We start from the raw sequence: 23647 nt of genomic DNA on the forward strand, positions 1-23647 counted from the left end.
TCATCCTCGCTCAAATTAATGGGGACATTTTCGCTTTCTCGGTCGGAATTGCTCTTACTGCTGGTGGCTCCCGATATAAACAATGTGAATATGTGTTCAGTCCTGCAACTCGTGACGTTACGTAAAGGCAAGGCTTTTCTATTAACGACCAAAAGTTGCGACCTTTATCGTTGATGTTCTCTACTAAATCCTTTCAGCAAAAATATGGCAATATCGCGAAATGATCAAGTATGACACATAGAATGGTCCTGATATCCCCGTTTAAATAAGAAAATATCATTTCAGTAGGCCTTTAACGTTTTCTGCTCTTGGATATTTTTATGAAAAGAAATGTGCCTTGCCTCAAAAAAGGTTGACAAAGACTAGAACAGAGGAACTATAATAGTGGATTTTATGCACGTGTATTTACCAGCTAGAACGCATTAAAAAAAATGATTTGTCTTGTCTGTCAATATTGTGACTGATGGGCAAAATTCCCCCCAAAAAATGCAGTTCCCCTTTTTTTATAGCGACCTGTAGCTGCATCTGAAACAAGTTTGTGCATATGTTTGTTTTGCATTCATGGTAGTCGTCTCTTCATTTTGCAGAGAGAATCATTGACAGCATTTTGACCACCACCAAAAACTTTGGACTTGGGGACGAGCTGGACAGGTATGTAGACACTCGGTGGACGTCATAAGGAACTCGGTCATTGCATTTGACCTTAACCCGTGTGCATTTCAGCCTCAGCTGTAAAAGATGCATCATCGTGGGAAACGGCGGCATCCTATCCGACAAGTCGCTGGGTTCCGTTATAGACGACTATGACGTCGTGGTCAGGTGAGACACCACTCTCTAGGACACGATAGTTCTGGTACTTTGCTTTTTATTCATCAATTAAACAAGATATGTACATATTACCAGCCGTGTCAAATCATTGTGATAATTGCAATCATCATCATATTTAGCGCATTATCGGCCCAATGTAATAAAGGTTTGTGTGTACACTGCAAAAAGTCAGTGTTCAAAAACCAGAAAAAAAAATACAAAAATGAGTGGTATTTTACTTGAACTAAGCAAAATTATCTACCAATAGAACAAGAAAATTTGGCTTGTCAAGACTTTCCAAAACAAGTAAAATCAGCTAACTTTGATGAACCCAAAAATACCTCAAAATAAGTATATTCTCACTAATAACAAGTGTGCTACTACAGTTTACGAGTACGTATTTCCTATTGTTTCATTGAAAAAAAACCGGCAAAGTCTATTTGGCTGTCATCTGTTTTAATATGAGAAAAAATTTTGTCAAAGTCATGATTTTGTTTTACATTCTTGAAATAAGAAATTCTTACTTTAAAAAGTAGTTTTATACTTGTGAGTGTTGATGACACAGCTTTGCAACAGTTGATATTCTCGTTTCGAGCATGTTTTACTCAATTTAGGTCATCAAATCTCAGCTACAACTACAAGCTGTAATATCTTACTGAGATCATTTAGGACCTAAACACTTAAAACAAGTAAAACACTCTAACATAAAATCTTATGTATGGCCGCGCAATTCCCGGGATGCCCTAAATGTTCATAACACACCCAGCCGAGTCCCATGGGGAGAGGGGGTGAAAGTTGGAAAAGTCAGCAAAAGTCCCAAAAATGTTCAAAATACCTACACAGGTTCGAGTCCCACAAGTTCCGCCGCCGGCGGCCGGGATGCCCAAAATGTCCAAAACGCACCCAGCAAAGTCCCACGGGAAGGTGGGGAGAAAAGAGAGAAAAGTCGGGGAAATGTTCAAAAGTTCCACCCGGGTTAGAGTGTGCACTCAAACTCAAACTCGAACCCGGTTGGGACTCGAACCTGGGTAGGTATTTAGATAATTTTGGGGGACTTTTGCCGACTTTTCTCATTTCCCCCCCCCTACTTCCCGTGGGACTTTGCTGGGTGCATTTTGGACATTTTTTGTATCCCAGGACTTGTGTGGCCGGCGGCGGGACTCATGGGACTGGAACCCCGGGGAGGTATTTTGGACACAATTGGGACTTTTGAACATTTTGGCCGCCTTTTCCCCCTCTTCTTCCCCGCCTTCCTGTGCACCATTGCTGGGTGTGTTTTGGACACTTGGACAAAAACAGTTTCACGGATATTTTACTCAAAAAGGTCATAAAATGTCGGAAACAAGCTGTAGTATCTTACTGAGATCATTTAGGAGCAAAACCCTTAAAACAAGTAAAAGACTCTAACATAAAATCTGCTTGGTGAGAAAAATTATCTTACCAGACAGAAAATAAGCAAATATCACCCTTATTTGAGATATTTCATCTTACTTAGATTTCAGTTTTTGCAGTGTATGCAATATTCATCGTTTTGGGAGCACTATTTGGCGTTTTATTTAGCACTTGTGAAAAGGATGTGCTATCTGACGCAAACACACTTGCTGTGAGAAACGAGGACAGCGCGTGCCGACTTATTTGGACTGACAGAAATAAAATATGTCTATTCAGTAGGGGTGTAACGGTACGTGTATTTGTATTGAACCGTTTCGGTTCGGTACGAGGGTGTATCAAAGGAGTTTGTAAACTAAAGTCTTAACAAGCTGCTCTGCAGCTGCCTCTGTCTGAGCAGTGAACACCCAGCATTGTCCCGCCCACACAACCATCTGATTGGTTACATACAAAGGCAATCAGCAGTGCGTATTCAGAGCGATGTAACAGCCAATCAGCAGTGCGTGGTCAGAAAACATGGAGTCAGTGCTCCGGCGTCGAGACGAGCAGACGTGTTTAGCAGGACATCGTACACTCCCCAAATTATAAAAAACACTTCCCGGTCACAACTACTACTAACATCACTATTAGCCCGTTGACCTTCTAGAAACTTAAACTGCAGCTCAGCTCGCTCATAGTTCTGGCTTGAGGTGAAGGCTAATTAGCTTTTAGCGTTAGGTTAGCTCATTTTGCAGTGCGTGCGTGTGTGTGTGTAAAATAAAAGTCAACTACAGGCTTCTCAAATGCTGTAATAAATCAAGCATGATGAGTTGACTTGAAACTGTTTAATGTTGCACTTTTTATATGTAGAAGAAAGGTTTTGTCATTTTTTTTAATCAAAGCAACAACTTGAGGCAGTTTAATGTGGATTATCATGGGCAGAATTATTATAGTGTTCCCAATGTTAAAAGGATCAAGCCATTGTTAACAAATTTGGTAAATAAATAATCAAAAAAATTATATTTTATTGTTTGCTTACTGTACCGAAAATGAACCGAACCGTGACCTCTAAACCGAGGTACGTACCGAACCGAAATTTTTGTGTACCGTTACACCCCTACTATTCAGCAATTCCCCTTTATAATTTTATGGCCGCTGGATGACTTGAAAGTGCTGATTAAAATTCAATTCAAATGATGTAGGTTGATTGGAAACACTAAAATTGGCCCTAGTGTGTGAATGTGAGTGTGAATGTTGTCTGTCTATCTGTGTTGGCCCTGCGATGAGGTGGCGACTTGTCCAGGGTGTACCCCGCCTTCCGCCCGATTGTAGCTGAGATAGGCGCCAGCGCCCCCCGCGACCCCGAAAGGGAATAAGCGGTAGAAAATGGATGGATGGATGATGCGGGTTTTTTTCCCCTGTTCAATCCGATCCAATCCACTTTATTTGTATAGCGCATTCAAAAAACATAAATGTTTCTAAAACAATATTCAATAATCCTGAGCTCCACCAATGACTGAATAAAAAATAAAACTAATATAAAAATGATAATAAAGAATTAAAAAATTATTAAAAACAATAAATGAAAATAAACAGGACCCCCTAAACAGACTTCAGACGGTACAAAATGCAGCTGCCAGACTTTTGACCGGTGTTCCCAGAACAGCCCATATCACCCCCGTTTGATCCAGTCTTCATTGGCTTCCAGTCAAATTCTGATTTGAGTTTTAGATGTTAGGCCTGACTTTCCGTGCGTTGCATGGTGGAACCCCTTAGTACATCACTGACTTGTTATGCCCCTGCTCTTCGGGGCGCAGCCTCCAGTCTTCAGGCCAAGGTCTTCTAAAGCAGTGTTTTTTCTACCTTTTTTGAGCCAAGACACATTTTTTTTGTGTTGATAAAATCCGAAGGCACACCCCCAGCAGAAATGATTAAAAAACGAAACTCAGTTGACAGTAAAGAGTTGTTGGATATGACTTTAAAGCATAACCAAGCATGCATCAATATAGCTCTTGTCTCAAAGTAGGTGTACTGTCACCACCTGTCACATCACACCCTGACTTATATTGAGTATTTTGCTGTTTTCCTGTGTGTAGTGTTTTAGTTCTTGTCTTGCACTCCTATTTTGATGGCTTTTTCTGTTTTTTTTGTATTTTCCTGTAGAAGTTCCATGTCTTCTTTCGAGCGATATTTCCCCTCATCTACTTTTTTTTAGCAATGAAGTATATTTTAGTTATTTTTATCTTTCTTTGTGAGGACATTGTTGATTGTCATGTCATGTTCGGATGTACTTTGTGGACGCCGTCTTTGCTCCGCAGTAAGTCTTTGCTGTCGTCCAGCATTCTGTTTTTGTTTACTCTGTAGCCAATTCAGTCTTAGTTTTGTTCTGCATTGCCTTCCCTAAGCTTCAATGCCTTTTCTTAGGGGCACTCGCCTTTTGTTTATTTTTGGTTTAAGCATTAGATACCTTTTTACCTGCTTGCTGCCTCCCGCTGGCAATTAGCTACCGGCTGCCACTTACTGATATGGAAGAGTATTACACGCTTACTCGGGACGGCATGGTGCAGTGGAAGAGTGGCCGTGCGCAACCCGAGGGTCCCTGGTTCAATCCCCACCTGGTACCAAACTCGTCACGTCTGTTGTGTTCTGAGCAAGACACTTCACCCTTGCTCCTGATGGGTGCTGTTTGGCGCCTTGCCTGGCAGCTCCCTCCATCAGTGTGTGTGAATGGGTAAATGCGGAAGTAATGTCAAAGCGCTTTGAGTACCTTGAAGGTAGAAAAGCACTATACAAGTACAACCCATTTATTTACCCATTTAATCACCCCGAAATCCACACACGGGTAAGCTTTTTCCACAACATACAACTCACTGGACGTTATCCCGTTTATTACACGGCTTACTCGTGAAATACTACATTTGAGACATGATTTTCATCAAAATACGACTTGTATCGGTGATTTTTCCGCTGTTTTGCTTTGACTTTCAGAAATTGAAGGGAAAGTTTACATATTACCCTTTAGTCGACTAAATCTACTGTAGTTTTCGTTGACTATAATCTTATGATATTTCGTTAACTAAAACTGGACTAAAACTCACTCGACGTTATCCCGTTTATTACACGGCTTATTCGTGAAATACTACATTTGAGACATGATTTTCATGAAAATACGACTTGTATCGGTGATTTTTCCGCTGTTTTGCTTTGACTTTCAGAAAGTGCAGGGGAAGTTTACATATTACCCTTTAGTCGACTAAATCTACTGTAGTTTTCGTCGACTATAATCTTATATTTCGTCAACTAAAACTGGACTAAAATTCACTCGACGTTATCCCGTTTATTTCCTAGCTTACTCGTGAAATACTAAACTTGAGACATGATTTTCATGAAAATACGACTTGTATCGGTGATTTTTCCGCTGTTTTGCTTTGACTTTCAGAAATTGAAGGGAAAGTTTACATATTACCCTTTAGTCGACTAAATCTACTGTAGTTTTCGTCGACTATAATCTTATGATATTTCGTCAACTAAAACTGGACTAAAACTCACTCGACGTTATCCCGTTTATTACACGGCTTACTCATGAAATACTAAATTTGAGACATGATTTTCATCAAAATACGACTTGTATCTGTGATTTTTCCGCTGTTTTGCTTTGACTTTCAGAAATTGAAGGAAAAGTTTACATATTACCCTTTAGTCGACTAAATCTACTGTAGTTTTCGTTGACTATAATCTTATGATATTTCGTTAACAAAAACTGGACTAAAACTCACTCGACGTTATCCCGTTTATTACACGGCTTATTCGTGAAATACTACATTTGAGACATGATTTTCATGAAAATACGACTTGTATCGGTGATTTTTCCGCTGTTTTGCTTTGACTTTCAGAAAGTGCAGGGGAAGTTTACATATTACCCTTTAGTCGACTAAATCTACTGTAGTTTTCGTTGACTATAATCTTATGATGTTTCGTCAACTAAAACTGGACTAAAACTCACTCGACGTTATCCCGTTTATTACACGGCTTACTCGTGAAATACTACATTTGAGACATGATTTTCATCAAAATACGACTTGTATCGGTGATTTTTCCGCTGTTTTGCTTTGACTTTCAGAAATTGAAGGGAAAGTTTACATATTACCCTTTAGTCGACTAAATCTACTGTAGTTTTCGTTGACTATAATCTTATGATATTTCGTTAACTAAAACTGGACTAAAACTCACTCGACGTTATCCCGTTTATTACACGGCTTATTCGTGAAATACTACATTTGAGACATGATTTTCATGAAAATACGACTTGTATCGGTGATTTTTCCGCTGTTTTGCTTTGACTTTCAGAAAGTGCAGGGGAAGTTTACATATTACCCTTTAGTCGACTAAATCTACTGTAGTTTTCGTCGACTATAATCTTATAATTCGTCAACTAAAACTGGACTAAAATTCACTCGACGTTATCCCGTTTATTTCCTAGCTTACTCGTGAAATACTAAACTTGAGACATGATTTTCATCAAAATACGACTTGTATCAGTGATTTTTCCGCTGTTTTGCTTTGACTTTCAGAAATTGAAGGGAAAGTTTACATATTACCCTTTAGTCGACTAAATCTACTGTAGTTTTCGTCGACTATAATCTTATGATATTTCGTCAACTAAAACTGGACTAAAACTCACTCGACGTTATCCCGTTTATTACACGGCTTACTCATGAAATACTAAATTTGAGACATGATTTTCATCAAAATACGACTTGTATCTGTGATTTTTCCGCTGTTTTGCTTTGACTTTCAGAAATTGAAGGAAAAGTTTACATATTACCCTTTAGTCGACTAAATCTACTGTAGTTTTCGTTGACTATAATCTTATGATATTTCGTTAACTAAAACTGGACTAAAACTCACTCGACGTTATCCCGTTTATTACACGGCTTATTCGTGAAATACTACATTTGAGACATGATTTTCATGAAAATACGACTTGTATCGGTGATTTTTCCGCTGTTTTGCTTTGACTTTCAGAAAGTGCAGGGGAAGTTTACATATTACCCTTTAGTCGACTAAATCTACTGTAGTTTTCGTCGACTATAATCTTATGATGTTTCGTCAACTAAAACTGGACTAAAACTCACTCGACGTTATCCCGTTTATTACACGGCTTACTCGTGAAATACTACATTTGAGACATGATTTTCATCAAAATGCGACTTGTATCGGTGATTTTTCCGCTGTTTTGCTTTGACTTTCAGAAAGTGCAGGGGAAGTTTACATATTACCCTTTAGTCGACTAAATCTACTGTAGTTTTCGTCGACTATAATCTTATGATATTTCGTCAACTAAAACTGGACTAAAACTCACTCGACGTTATCCCGTTTATTACACGGCTTACTCGTGAAATACTAAATTTGAGACATGATTTTCATCAAAATACGACTTGTATCTGTGATTTTTCCGCTGTTTTGCTTTGACTTTCAGAAATTGAAGGGAAAGTTTACATATTACCCTTTAGTCGACTAAATCTACTGTAGTTTTCGTCGACTATAATCTTATATTTCGTCAACTAAAACTGGACTAAAATTCACTCGACGTTATCCCGTTTATTTCCTAGCTTACTCGTGAAATACTAAACTTGAGACATGATTTTCATCAAAATACGACTTGTATCAGTGATTTTTCCGCTGTTTTGCTTTGACTTTCAGAAATTGAAGGGAAAGTTTATAGATTACCCTTTAGTCGACTAAATGTACTGTAGTTTTCGTCGACTATTATCTTAAAAAATATTTCGTCGACTAAAACTCACTCGACGTTATCCCGTTTATTACACGGCTTACTCGTGAAATACTACATTTGAGACATGACTTTCATCAAAATACGACTTGTATCGGTGATTTTTCCGCTGTTTTGCTTTGACTTTCAGAAATTGAAGGGAAAGTTTACATATTACCCTTTAATCGACTAAATACTGTAGTTTTCGTCGACTATAATCTTATGATATTTCATCAACTAAAACTGGACTAAAACTCACTCGACGTTATCCCGTTTATTACACGGCTTACTCGTGAAATACTACATTTGAGACATGATTTTCATGAAAATACGACTTGTATCGGTGATTTTTCCGCTGTTTTGCTTTGACTTTCAGAAATTGAAGGGAAAGTTTACATATTACCCTTTAGTCGACTAAATCTACTGTAGTTTTCGTCGACTATAATCCTATGATATTTCCTCAACTAAAACTAAAACAATTTAAATAACTAAATTATGACTAAAACTAAATTACATTTTAGTCAAAAGACTATGACTAAAACTAAATCAAATTTTGCTGTCAAAATGAACACTGTCTAAATCCTTGCTTCCTATGGCTGGTCCACTGTGTTCCAGATTGAATGAAGCCCCGGTGGCCGGTTACAGCAAAGACGTCGGGACCAAAACGACACTGAGAATTACTTATCCAGAGGGAGCTATTCAGAAGCCCGAACATTATGAAAAGGATTCCCTTTTTGTGTTTTCTGCTTTCAAACCACCGGACTTCAAGTGGCTTCGGCAGATGGTCTTTAAGGAGAGACTGGTAAGAACACCCCATCATGCACTTTGTATGTTAGATATGCTGTCTTCTACACATGTTAGGTGTGTCCCCCTCTCCACAGACCACATCATTTAAGGTCACCTTTTCTATAGAACAGGCCTTGTCATTGTAATTAATCAAGTGAGTAACGCACAACACAGCGCTCACATTGTCTTGGTTGACAAGACTCTGCAGCATCGCGTGGACATCGGGGGCGGTACCTCTGGATTGGCAGACCAGTGGTTCCTCTCTTTAAGAAGGGGAACTGGAGGGTTGTTCCAACTATCGTGGGATCACACTCCTCAGCCTTTCCGGTAAAGTTTATTCAGGTGTACTGGTGTACCGGATAGTCGAACCTCGGATTCAGGAGGAACAGTGTGGTTTTTGTCCTGGTCGTAGAACTGTGGACCAGCTCCATACTCTCGGCAGGGTTCTTGAGGGTGCATGGGAGTTTGCCCCAACCAGTCTACATGTGCTTTGTGGACTCGGAGAAGGCACTCAAACGTGTCCCTTGTGAAGTCCTGTGGGGAATGCTCAGAGAGTATGGGGTACTGGACTGTCTGATTGTGGCGGTCCACTCCCTGTATGATCAGTGTCAGAGCTTGGTCCGCATTGCCGGCAGTAAGTCGGACACGTTTCCAGTGAGGGTTGGACTCCGCCAAGGCTGCCCTTTGTCACCGATTCTGTTCATAACTTTTATGGACAGAATTTCTAGGCGGATCCGGTTTTGTGGCCGCGGGATTAGGTCTCTGCTTTTTGCAGATGATGTGGTCCTGATGGCTTCATCTGGCCAGGATCTTCAGCTCTCACTGGATCGGTTCGCGACTAGGATGGGAATCAGCACCTCCATGTCCGAGTGCCATCTCCGTGTTGGGGAGGAGACCCTGCCCCAAGTGGAGGAGTTCAAGTACAGAGGAGGCTTGTTCACGAGTGAGGGAAGAGTGGATCGTGAGATCGACAGGCGAATCGGTGCGGCGTCTTCAGTAATGCGGACGTTGTATCGATCCGTTGTGGTGAAGAAGGAGCTGAGCCGGAAGGCAAAGCTCTCAATTTACCGGTCGATCTACGTTCCCATCCTCACCTATGGTCATGAGCTTTGGGTTATGACTGAAAGGATAAGATAACGGGTACAAAATGAGTTTCCTCTGTCGGGTGGCAGGGCTCTCCCTTAGAGATAGGGTGAGAAGCTCTGCCATCCGGGGGGAGCTCAAAGTAAATCCGCTGCTCCTCCACATGGAGAGGAGACAGATGAGGTGGTTCGGGCATCTGGTCAGGATGCCACCCGAACACCTCCCTAGGGAGGCGTTTAGGGCACGTCCGAACGGTAGGAAGGAAGACCCAGGACACGTTGGGAAGATTACCGTATTTTTCGGACTATAAGTCGCTTTTTTTTCGTAGTTTGAGACTTGGCCGAACTATAAAAAAATAAAATAAAAAAATAAATATTATTTATTTTTTTTTGGTTTGGCCGGGTCCCACCCCCCGCTGGACTGTGGAGAAGACTGCGACTTATAGTCCGAAAAATACAGTATGTCTCCCGGCTGGCCTGGGAACGCCTCGGGATCCCCCAGGAAGAGCTGGACGAAGTGGCTGGGGAGAGGGAAGTCTGGGCTTGCCTGCTTAGGCTGCTGCCTCCGCAACCCGACCTCGGATAAGCGGAAGAAGATGGATGGATGGATGGACAGCATTCACATTACTCATGACACTTCAATCAATCAATCAATATTTATTTATACAGCCCGAAAGCACGAGTGTCTCAGAGGGCTGCACAAGCCACAACGACATCCTCTGTTCAGATCTCACATCAGGGCAAGGAAAAACTCAACCCAATGGGACAATGAGAAACCTTGGATAGGACCTCAAGGCGACCGGTACAATGGACGTCGAGTGGATCTAGCATAATATTGTGAGAGTCCAATCCATAGTGGATCTAGTAATAGTGTGAGAGTCCAGTCCATAGTGGAGCTAACATCATGGTGTGAGAGTCCAGTCCATAGTGGATCAAGTTAATAGTGTGAGAGTCCAGTCTATAGTGGATCTAACATAATAGTGTGAGAGTCCAGTCCATAGTGGATCTAACATAATAGTGAGAGTCCAGTCCATAGTGAATCTAACATAATACTGAGAGTCCAGTCCATAGTGGATCCAAATTAATAGTGAGAGTCCAGTCCATAGTGGATCTTACATAATAGTGAGAGTCCAGTTCATAGTGGATCCAACATGATAGTGAGAGTCCAGTCCATAGTGGATCAAACATAATAGTGAGAGTCCAGTCCATAGTGGATCTAACATGATAGTGAGAGTCCAGTCCATAGTGGATCTAACATAATAGTGAGAGTCCAGTCCATAGTGGGGCCAGCAGGAGACCATCCCGAGCTGATAGAGGTCAGCAGCGCAAAGACGCCCCCAACCGACGCACAGGTGAGCGGTCCACCGCCGGGTACAGCCAGCACTTCATCCGTGGCCACCAAACCTGTGCCCCCCCACACCCCCGCCACAAGGGAGATGGGGGCACAACAGAAACGGCAGATCAACTGGTCACTTCTTTATTAAGTGCTCAAATTAGGGATGTAACGATAAACCGCTGTAAAATTAAAACTGTTAATAGTACCAATTCCATCCATCCATTGTCCGGGTCGCAGGGGCAGCAGTCTAAGCAGAGATGCCCAGACCTCCCTGTCTGACTTATTACCGGCAATGAGAAGCAGAGTCTTGCTCCGCTTGCACAGGGTTTGTATGACCCGCAGCAAAGGACCCTGGAGCATAGGACACCGTGGGGGACACCATCGAAGGCCTTTTCCAAATCCACAGAACACATGTGGACTGGTTGAGCAAACTCCAATGCCCACTCCAGTACCGGGGGGTGTACATTGTAGCGTCCCGGAAGAGTTAGTGCTGCAAGGGGTTCTGGCTATTTGTTCTGTTGTGTTACGAAATGTGTTTGTCATTCTTGTTTGGTGTGGCTTCCCAGTGTGGCGCATATTTGTAACAGTGTTAAAGTTGTTTACAGGGCCACCCTCAGTGTGACCTGTATGGCCGTTGACCAAGTATGCCTTGCATTCACTTGTGTGTGTGAAAAGCCGTAGATATTATGTGATTGGGCCGGCACGCAAAGGCAGTGCCTTTAAGGTTTATTGGCGCTCTGTACTTCTCTTTACGTCCGTGTGTTACTCCTACAGCGGCTTTTAAAAGAGTCATTAACTTTATTTTTTGAAACAGATACCGATAATTTCCGATATCACATTTTAAAGCATTTATTGGCCAATAATATCGGCAGTCCGATACTATCGGACATCTCTAACTCTCACTTATTTAAACCCTACAGAATGATATTGCTGTACTGAAGACCTTTATTTTTTTCAGGCTGTTTAATTCTTTAAATATCTGGGTTATGTGTGCTCTTTTTAGCAAAACATGGCAGCCTAACCTCAGATTACTGCACATTCTGCACATTCTTTCCCATGGAAATCCTTAAGAGGACATCACGAATGTCAACGGTATGGTGGAGCGCTTTTAGATGGTTTAAATTCTTAATTTAGAAGGAACAGTTGAGGGGAGGAAAAAACAATGGCTGGCATGCAAACCTTCCTTTGTCTGTGTTAACAGATATAAGTTTTCATCATTTCTTCGATGCTACAGTTCTTACATGTTCTGGTTTTTAGGAGATAATGGAAAAAAAACTCAATCAGCAAGTTCCGACGGACCATACGGTGTTCTTATCTCTTTGAATATACCAGACAGTAGCTTTTTAAAGGGTTATCTAATTCATATTTAGGGACACCAAAATGCTCCCATAAGCACTTTAGCTTCTCTTTGTGTAAAACATTCCACGTTTCGCTCGGAGTAAGATTATGTGGAGTCTTTTCAGTGGACAATGGGAGGCCTATTAAAACATTTTATAGTCACCTAAGTCATTTAGAATGACTAACACTAACACTACTTGGATGTGCTAATCAGACCAATCGACTGGGGTTTATGCCCAGAAATAAAAAATTCACATAAACGGTAGAAAAATGGATAAATGGATGGATGAATGGATATTTTCTTAAATTTTTAGTTCGAGATTGCCTCGTGTCAAATCCAGCAACCGTTCCAGGATGTGTGATGTTTAGCTCCTCTTGATATGGTCAACTTATTTGGACTGACAGAACTAAAATATTAGGCGTATTGTTTATTTAGCAATTTCCTTTTATAATTCTATAACTACTGGATGACTTGAAAGTGCTGATTAAAATCTGCGTTTTTCCAATCATCCATCCATCCATTTTCTACCGCTTATTCCCTTTCGGGGTTGCGGGGGGCGCTGGCGCCTATCTCAGATACAATCGGGCGGAAGGCAGTGTACACCCTGGACAAGTTTCCACCTCATCGCAGGGCCAACACAGATAGACAGACAACATTCACACTCACATTCACACACTAGGGCCAATTTAGTGTTGCCAATCAACCTATCCCCAGGTGCATGTCTTTGGAAGTGGGAGGAAGCCGGAGTACCCACGCATTCACGGGGAAAACATGCAAACTCCACACAGAAAGATCCCGAGCCTGGATTTGAACCCAGGACTGCAGGAACTTCGTATTGTGAGGCAGACGCACTAACCCCTCTGCCACCGTGAAGCCAATCAATCAATCAATAATTATTTATATAGCCCTAAATCACTAGTGTCTCAAAGGGCTGCATAAACCACAACACAAACCACAACAACATCTTAGGTAGAGCCCACATAAGGGCAAGGAAAACTCACACCCAGTGGGACGTCGGTGACAATGATGGCTATGAGAAACCTTGGAGAGGACCGCATATGTGAAAGTTCAATCCATAGTGGATCCAACACAACCGTGAGAGTCCAGTCCAAAGTGGATCCAACACAGTAGCGAGAGTCCCGTCCATAGTGGAGCCAACAGGAAACCACCCCAAGCGGAGGCGGATCAGCAGCGCAGAGATGTCCCCCAGTCAATACACAGGCGAGTGGTCCATCCTGGGTCCCGACCCTGGACAGCCAGTACTTCATCCATGGCCACTGGACCGGACCCCCTCCACAAGGGAGAGTGGGGCGAAGGAGAAAAAGAGAAGAAACGGCAGATCAACTGGTCTGAAAAAGGGGTCTATTTAAAGGCTAGAGCAGGGGTAGGGAACCTGTGGCTCTTTTGATAACTGCATCTGGCTCTCGGTTAAATCTGAGCTGAGACTGTTAAAATTAATGTTCAAAATATAAAACATGCTCATGCATTTGAATCCATCCATCCTTTTTCTACCGCACTTGTTCAACAAGTTCCAATGAGGGTAAGAAGTGATTTATTTATTATCGGTTAGTTTAGGGTTTGCCCTCCTGGGGTATCTTCAGACAACCAAGCCCCGACATGAGAGCCTGTTTCAGTGCTACAATATTTTTTTTATTTTTCAATAAGTCTCTCAGTTGCTTTCCAGCAATTGTCTTTTTCCTCTTTCGTTCTCGCTCGCACTCTGGCTCCAGCCCCAACCCCGTCTCTCCTCCTGGCTGCTGCTTATAAATTAGATAAAAAGGCCCAGGTGGGCCTTCTATGCACCTGTTGCTGATTTTGAGGCTGGTCCTGGCAACAACCCGCTTCGCTGCAGTCCCGCAGGCCACGCCCCCTCCACAGTTAGCTTCAGAATAACAATGTTATTACAAAGAATAAGAGCCCTATTATAATCTAGAAATATTGGTCTTACTCAAAAATGCACGCGTTCAGTTATTATACGGCTCTCACGGAAATAAATTTTAAAATATTTGGATTCTTGGCTCTCTCAGCCAAAAAGGTTTCTGACCCCTGGGCTAGAGTATACAAATGAGTTTTAAGGTGAGACTTAAATGCTTCTACTGAGGTGGTATCTCAAACTGTTACCGGGAGGGCATTCCAGAGTACTGGAGCCCGAACGGAAAACGCTATATAGCCCGCAGACTTTTTTTGGGCTCTGGGAATCACTAATAAGCCGGAGTCCTTTGAACGCAGATTTCTTGCCGGGACATATGGTACAATACATTCGGCAAGATAGGATGGAGCTCGACCGTGTAGTATTTTATACGTAAGTAGTAAAACCTTAAAGTCACATCTTAAGTGCACAGGAAGCCAGTGCAGGTGAGCCAGTACAGGCGTAATGTGATCAAACTTTCTTGTTCTTGTCAAAAGTCTAGCAGCCGCATTTTGTACCAACTGTAATCTTTTATTGCTAGACATGGGGAGACCCGAAAATAATACGTTACAGTAATCGAGACGAAACGTAACAAACGCATGGATAATGATCTCAGCGTCTTTAGTGGACAAAATGGAGAGAATTTTAGCGATATTACGTAGATGAAAGAAGGCCGTTTTAGTAACGCTTTTAATGTGTGACTCAAAGGAGAGAGTTGGGTCGAAGATAATACCCACATTCTTTACCGAGTCACCTTGATTAATTGTTTGGTTGTCAAATGTTAAAGCTGTATTATTTAATAGAGTTCGGTGTCCAGCAGGACCGATAATCAGCATTTCCGTTTTTTTGGCGTTGAGTTGCAAAAAGTTAGCGGACATCCATTGTTTAATTTCATGAAGACACGCCTCCAGCTGACTACAATCCAGCGTGTTGGTCAGTTTTAGGGGCATGTAGAGTTGGGTGTCATCAGCATAACAGTGAAAGCTAACACCGTATTTGCGTATGATGTCACCCAGCGGCAGCATGTAGATGCTGAAGAGTACAGGGCCAAGGACCGAACCCTGGGGAACTCCACATGCTACCTTAACATAGTCCGAGGTCACACTGTTATGGGAGACGCACTACATCCTGTCAGTAAGATAAGAGTTAAACCAAGACAGGGCTAAGTCTGACATACCAATTCGTGTTTTGATACGCTCTAATAAAATATTATGATCGACTGTATCGAAAGCAGCGCTAAGATCGAGGAGCAGCAATATAGATGACGCATCAGAATCCATGGTTAGTTTTTGTCTCTGTTGGCGTTGTTTTTTAAATGTCATTCCTTTATTATTGAGGAAATATATCACTATTATATCTCTTAGGGCCATTGATGATGATCACAATTATTTTGATGTTGTAATTACCATTAATTAGACAATTATTCATTTAATTTGAAATCATGAGTGAGTCTGCGATGAGGTGGCGACTTGTTCAGGGTGTACGCCGCCTTCCGCCCGAATGCAGCTGAGATAGGCTCCAGCGACCCCCCCGTGCGACCGCAAAAGGGACAAGCGGTAGAAAAATGGATGGATGGATCATGAGTTAGTATTGTGGGGGTGGTGGAGCCTATCTCAGCTGCATTCGGGCGGAAGTGGGTGTACACCCTGGACAAGTCGCCACCTCATCGCAGAGCCAGTTTATAACCATATAAATAAATATATATAAATATATATATGTGTGTGTGTGTGTGTGTGTGTGTGTGTGTGTGTGTGTGTGTATATATATATATATATATATATATATATATATATATATATATATATATATATATACACATATGTGTGTGTGTGTGTGTGTATATATGTATGTGTATATACATATCATACAAACACACATATATATATATATATGTATATATGTGTGTGTATATATATATATATAAAAATAAATGTGTGTATGTGGATATACTGTATGTATATATAATTGTGCGAAACCACAATTAAGTCAATTGACCAAAAGTGTATTTATTAAGCAGTGGCACAAACATTCATGTCATTTCCAAAACAGAAAGTGCAAGATTGTCAGAGACATTTTAAAACAAGCTAAGAGTGCACTTTTGTGCATGATGTCACTAAGATGACATATCAAAGCAACACTAAATTAAAGTGCACTTTTTGCACAGAACGCCACTACAATAGTTAAAAACAAATCAAGTGCACTTTTGTGCATGTCACACAAGATATTTCAATAAGTGTCAAATAAAAATAAGAATGAGCTGCATAATAGGAAATCAAATGGTGTATGTCCTTTGCTATGTGGTAGGTTCCTGCGGACGATATCTCCTTCTGTTGTTGACTATTTTTTTGATATGGTGGTGATTTTGTTGGGTGTGGCATTGAACGGAGATGTTGACATGTGGAGTTTCAAGCACCCTTCATTCTCTAGCGGGTGACTTTTCAAATGATGCTACAAATTAGTAGTAATGCTGCTTTTTGTAGCTACGCTTTTGCTGCATACTTGCTCGACATATTCCCACTTGAAGCCAAACCACCGCCAGACGATGGACCCCCTGCTGTTTTTCTTAGGAATTAATTTATCCTCCATTTGTTACCGGATTGGCGCCTTCTTTCTCTCGTACTACCACTCGCACCATTCCGCTAGCATCACAGCTAATGGTACCCATGCTGCTACCTCTCATGCGAGGGCGAATGACGCGACAGTATGTGAGAAAGAGAGACAGGAAAGAGTGGGAAGAGCCTGTAGTGTAATGCCCGCAGCTAAAAGCAACTGCGTGAGAAGGTATACTCCAATATCACGATATAGTCATTTTCTATATCGCACTGATACGAGTATATCGATATATCGTCCAACCCAAGGTGTCAACAAATTTTTTTTTTAATATTGATTTTTTCAAAATAATTTTAAATTCAACTAAAGTTGTACAGTCTTACATCTTGTTCCAACATATTCTATGAATGAATCCCAACAAAAGACACACAATGCTGATCAAGTTTTTTTTTGTTTGTTTCTTTCTCTCGGAAATTATAAACCGTGTCGCTTTTGAAACCATACACTGGTAATTTGTTATTGTTTGTTATACTTGAACTGTGCGGTATTAAAGTCAACCAAATCCTTCAATTTTAGGGCTTTTAATCTAATGAAAGGCTTGTGTGAATGTGCCTTGTAAGCCACTTTATTCACAATGCAGATGACTCGTTTTTTGGACTGATACTAATTGGATTAAGATTGGTTTTATAAGTGTTTCCCCCCCACTTCTAGGCTGTAGGTCACGTAAGGGAGAACCAGGGAACAGTATAAAATATACAGGTGTTCTTCATTTAACAGACTGGAGATATTATTGCAAGAGATTTACCCAGCTTTGCCTTGATATAGTTGGCACGGGCCTTCCAACTTAGCTTATTTTGTAACGTTATTGCATTCGCTCTTTCTATCTCAGCATCATGTATTTTGAAATTTCGACATACACATGAGCTACGAATCCAAACTTGGTGTCTATTTCATATTTTTGACAATATGAAATATGATTGGGTGTGTTTGGACACCTAATTAGCATATTTCCAAGATGGCGTCTATGTAAAAATTAGGTGTACCTTAACTTTTGATATTTTTTGGCAAACTTTTTTGGAGCTTCAGAAACATACTGGAATGATCAGATTTATGATCATTTATTCATTTATTCATTAGAGCACTTTATTTTCCAGGTTTTACTCGTAACAATGCCCAAGTTACGTCCAATGTCTTCAGAATAGCAAAACGCCACTTGGAAATACCGTATTTCCTTGAATTGCCGCCGGGGGCGCTAATTAATTTAAAATCTCTTCTCACTGCGGCGTTTACCAAAGGCCTGCGTTAAATTTAGGCCTGCGCTTATAAATGTGAGTGTGATGTAAGGATACCATCATGAAAAGCACATTTAATAATAAAAATTTCATCATGGTCTTACCCTTACTTATAAATGAAGTCCATGCGCAGCTCCTTTTGATCAAAAGCATCGATAACTTTGTCATAGAAGTCTTCCTTATCTTTCTTCAGTTTCAAAAGTCTTTCTGTCTCGATGGAGATCTTCCTTTATTACCCCCTGCTTCGCTTGAAACTCCAGTTTAGAAAACTGTTGTATTTTAGATATGTAATCCTCCATGTTAAAAGTGCAAGCGAGAGGAAAAAATAAACGATCGCTGCTCACTCTTAATGCTTGTTGTCACTTCTTCTGCAGCCGAGTAGTCGCAAGAAGATCCCTCTACCATCATATTTGACACCCACAGCTTTGGTATATTAATACAACATAACTGCTTACTGTTCTTTTTAGCATATTCAATAGCTTGGACCTTAAACCCTACTGAATAGCTATTAATCTTCTTTCCTATATGCGATTCAAATTATTGAAATCAGCCTCCTCCATTTTGAAAATAATGACAGGTGAAGTGTCGAGTTTGACCCGGCGGAAATTCTAGGCATATGCTAATTATTTTGCGAAACAAGTTTGACCCGGCGGAAATTCTAGACATGCGCTAATAAAAATAATATTTTGCGAAACGAGTTTGACCTGGCGTTAATCCTGAGCCGGCGGTAATACTAAGCATGCGCTAATTATTTTGCGGAACGAGTTTGACCCGTCAGTAATTCTAGGCAGGCACACACTATATACCCGGCGGCATCTCAAGGAAATACGGTATGCAAATTAGGGGTCTAGACACACCCAAAAATAAAAAAATGAGCATTCCGTCATATTTCTAATAGTCAAAGCACATGAAATAGACACCAAGTTTTACATTTGTAGCTCAACTGTTTCAAATGTTAGAGACACAAGCTATTACAAGTGGCGGCCATATTTGAATGGCCCCTGTGGCGACCCCAAAGGTCACCGGCGTGGGCGCCCTCGCCAAATCATTCAAGTATGCCCTGAGCTACGCCTGTGCCAAATTTGGCAAGTGAACGAAAATATCCCTAAGGGCCTCCACTGTAACACAAATTATTGTTGGTAGTCTGAGTTAAAATCCCATCAAAGACATTGTTTTAAAATTGGATGTCTATTTTTAAATTCAGGTTTGGGTGCCGCATAAGGCAACCAGCTGTGTTTCAAAAGTACCAGTTTGGCACTGGTATCGGTTAAAATGTAAACGATACCCCTCCCCGAGTGTTCTGCACATTTCACCATGAAAAATACCACTAATGGGACTTTTTCCAAAACAAAACTCGTTACTGTGGAGACTACCTGTTTATGATGGAAAAGGGGTTTTCGGTCTTAGCTTGAAAGGAACTGCCGTTGTGTTACAAGACTGTTACCCTGGCTTTGATTTAGCCTGACTCACATCCAACACTCGCTGATGCATCGGAAACATGAACAAGCAGAGATGTTGTTGTGTGTCCTGTGTGCGCTCGCAGTGAAGCATTACATAGCATGAAGCATTTTTGTATCAACATTAAAGTGAATATAGTCGTAGTTGTCAGAGGGGCGTTTGGTTTAGGATTTCTCTAGAAAGTATGAAGGTCACCAACATCTTAAAGGAAAACTGCATTTTGGTGGGAACTTTTCCAATAATCCACAACCTTTATGTAAGACGAGAACAAATACAATGGACGTCGAGTGGGTCTAACATAAAATTGTGAAAATCCAGTTCATAGTGGAGCTAACATGATAGTGAGAGTCCAGTCCATAGTGGATCAAACATAGTAGTGTGAGAGTCCAGTCCATAGTGGATCAAACATAGTAGTGTGAGAGTCCAGTCCATAGTGGATCAAACATAGTAGTGTGAGAGTCCAGTCCATAGTGGTACTAACATAATAGTGAGAGTCCAGTCCATAGTGGATCTAACATAATGATGAAAGTCCAGTCCATAGTGGATCTAACATAATAGTGAGAGTCCAGTCCATAGTGGATCTAACATAACAGTGAGAGTCCAGTCCATAGTGGATCTAGCATAATAGTGTGAGAGTCTGGTCCTTTGTGGATCTAACATAACAGTGAGAGTCCAGTCCATAGTGGATCTAGCATAATAGTGTGAGAGTCTGGTCCTTTGTGGATCTAACATAATAGTGAGAGTCCAGTCCATTTAACATAATAGTGTGAGAGTCCAGTCCATAGTGGATCTAACATAATAGTGAGAGTCCAGTCCATAGTGGATTTAACATAATAGAGTCCATTCCGTAGTGGATCTAACATAATAGTGAGAGTCCAGTCCATAGTGGATCTAACATAATAGTGAGAGTCCAGTCCATAATGGATCTAACATAATAGTGAGAGTCCAGTCCATAGTGGATCTAACATAATAGTGAGAGTCCAGTCCATAGTGGACCCAACATAGTAGTGAGAGTCCAGTCCATAGTGGATCTAACATAACAGTGTGAGAGTCTGGTCCTTTGTGGATCTAACATAACAGTGAGAGTCCAGTCCATAGTGGATCTAGCATAATAGTGTGAGAGTCTGGTCCTTTGTGGATCTAACATAATGGTGAGAATCCAGTCCATAATGGATCTAACATAATAGTGTGAGGGTCTAGTCCATAGTGGATCTAACATAATAGTGAGAGTTCAGTCCATAGTGGATCTAACATAATAGTGAGATTTCAGTCCATAGTGGATCTAACATAATAGTGAGAGTCCAGTCCATAGTGGATCTAACATAATTGTGAGAGTCCAGTCCGTAGTGGATCTAACATAATAGTGAGAGTCCAGTCCATAGTGGAGCTAACATAATAGTGAGAGTCCAGTCCATAGTGGATTTAACATAATAGTGTGAGAGTCCAGTCCATAGTGGATCTAACATAATAGTGAGAGTCCAGTCCATAGTGGATCTAACATAGCAGTGAGAGTCCAGTCCATAGTGGATCTAGCATGATAGTGTGAGAGTCTGGTCCTTAGTGGATCTAACATAACAGTGAGAGTCCAGTCCATAGTGGATCTAACATAACAGTGAGAGTCCAGTCTATAGTGGATCTAGAATAATAGTGTGAGAGTCTAGGCTATAATGGAACTAACATAATAGTGAGAGTCCAGTCCATAATGGATCTAACATAATAGTGTGAGTTCAGTCCATAGTGGATCTAGTATAATAGTGTGAGAGTCCAGTCCATAGTGGATCTAACATAATAGTGAGAGTTCAGTCCATAGTGGATCTAGCATAATAGTGTGAGAGTCCAGTCCATAGTGGATCTAACATAATAGTGAGAGTCCAGTCCATAGTGGATCCGACATAATAGTGAGAGTCCAGTCCGTAGTGGATCTAACATAATAGTGAGAGTCCAGTCCATAGTGGATCTAACATAATATTGTGAGAGTCCAGTCCATAGTGGATGTAACATAATAGTGTGAGAGTCCAGTCCATAGTGGATCTAACATAATAGTGAGAGTCCAGTCCATAGTGGATTTAACATAATAGTGTGAGAGGTTAGTCCATAGTGGATCTAACATAATAGTGAGAGTCCAGTCCACAGTGGATCTAACATAATTGTGAGAGTCTAGTCCATAGTGGATCTAACATAATAGTGAGAGTCCAGTCCATAGTGGATCTAACATAACAGTGAGAGTCCAGTCCATAGTGGATATAGCATGATAGTGTGAGAGTCTGGTCCTTAGTGGATCTAACATAGTCGTGAGAGTCCAGTCCATAGTGGATCTAACATAACAGTGAGAGTCCAGTCTATAGTGGATCTAGAATAATAGTGTGAGAGTCCAGGCTATAATGGAACTAACATAACAGTGAGAGTCCAGTCCATAGTGGATCTAACATAATAGTGTGAGAGTCCAGTCCATAGTGGATCTAACATAATAGTGTGAGAGTCCAGTCCATAGTGGATCTGACATAATAGTGAGAGTCCAGTCCGTAGTGGATCTAACATAATAGTGAGAGTCCAATCCATAGTGGATCTAGCATAATAGTGAGAGTCCAATCCATAGTGGATCTAGCATAATAGTGTGAGAGTTTAGTCTATAGTGGATCTAACATAACAGTGAGAGTCCAGTCCATAGTGGAACTAACATAATAGTGAGAGTCCAGTCCATAGTGGATCCAACATAATAGTGAGAGTCCAGTCCACAGTGGATCTAACATAATAGTGTAAGAGTCCAGTCCATAGTGGATCTCACATAATAGTGAGAGTCCAGTCCATAGTGGATCTAACATAATAGTGTAAGAGTCCAGTCCATAGTGGATCTAACACTATAGTGAGAGTCCAGTCCATAGTGGATCTAACATAATAGTGAGAGTCCAGTCCATAGTGGAACTAACATAATAGTGAGAGTCCAGTCCATGGTGGATCTAACATAATAGTGTGAGAGTCCAGACCATAGTGGATCTCACATAATAGTGAGAGAGTCCAGTCCACAGTGGATCTAACATAATAGTGTGAGAGTCCAGTCCACAGTGGATCTAGTATAATAGTGTGAGAGTCCAGTCCATAGTGAAACTAACATAATAGTGAGAGTCCAGTCCACAGTGGAACTAACATAATAGTGAGAGTCCAGTCCATAGTGGTCTCCAACAGGAGACCATCCCGAGCGGAGACAGGTCAACAGTGCAGAGATGACCCCAACTGATGCACAGGTGAGCGGTCCACCCCCGCATCCCGACTGGACAGCCAGCACTTCATCCATGGCCACCGGACCTGTGCCCTTCCCCCCCACAAGGGAGAGGGGTACAGAGGATAAAAGAAAAACTGCAGATCAACTGGTCTAAAACGGGGGTCTATTTAAAGGCTAGATTATACAAATGAGTTTTAAGATGGGACTTAAATGCTTCTACTGAGGTAGCATCTCTAAACTCGCCATGAAAGCACAAAAACATACCGGTGTAGTGAGTTTTTTATTCACCCAAGGAACTTTAGTTATTAGAGATCCGTTTGGACGGTTTTTCACAGGACACATTTCTGGCCTTGTTGTTGTTTCCGGATGAGATGCTGCTTCTCCGTTATGGATTGATCGAAGTGAAGTCTGAATGTCATTAAAACAGTTAACTCCATCTTTTGACACGTCTTCCACTCCCATCCTTGCACACTACACCGCTAGCGGCCAGAGAAGCAGTGTGAGTGGCGCTGTGTCAGGACGCCACAGAAGTAGTTCCTAGGTGTTAGCTCTTGCAATTAGAATGTCGTTATTACTTGGTTAACAAGCAGGCCAGTGAGTGGAAAGTTGTGGTTTGGATGAGTTTGAGAGGTGTTTATTGGCAAAATAGATTATTAATTCCTTTGTCTGCCTTGTGCTATAACTTTTTTTTATTTTTTATTTAGCGTTTACAGAAAAGGGAATGTGTCTT

At 41.2% G+C, this 23647-nt stretch overlaps 1 protein-coding gene across 3 annotated transcripts in view; it reads left to right on the forward strand.

Annotated features, from left to right (window-relative positions):
• st3gal3b (ST3 beta-galactoside alpha-2,3-sialyltransferase 3b) overlaps positions 1 to 23647 on the forward strand; it is a 202146-nt gene that overhangs the window by 115271 nt on the left and 63228 nt on the right. For all 3 annotated transcript variants that reach the window (XM_061919835.1, XM_061919836.1, XM_061919834.1), the window contains 3 exons: positions 588 to 651; positions 724 to 819; positions 8561 to 8747. In XM_061919835.1, the coding sequence (XP_061775819.1) occupies positions 588 to 651; positions 724 to 819; positions 8561 to 8747 (347 nt within the window). The remainder of the gene's footprint in view (positions 1 to 587; positions 652 to 723; positions 820 to 8560; positions 8748 to 23647) is intronic.

This window comes from Nerophis ophidion, linkage group LG14 (genome assembly GCF_033978795.1).
Source record: "Nerophis ophidion isolate RoL-2023_Sa linkage group LG14, RoL_Noph_v1.0, whole genome shotgun sequence".
Taxonomy (NCBI): Eukaryota; Metazoa; Chordata; class Actinopteri; order Syngnathiformes; family Syngnathidae; genus Nerophis; species Nerophis ophidion.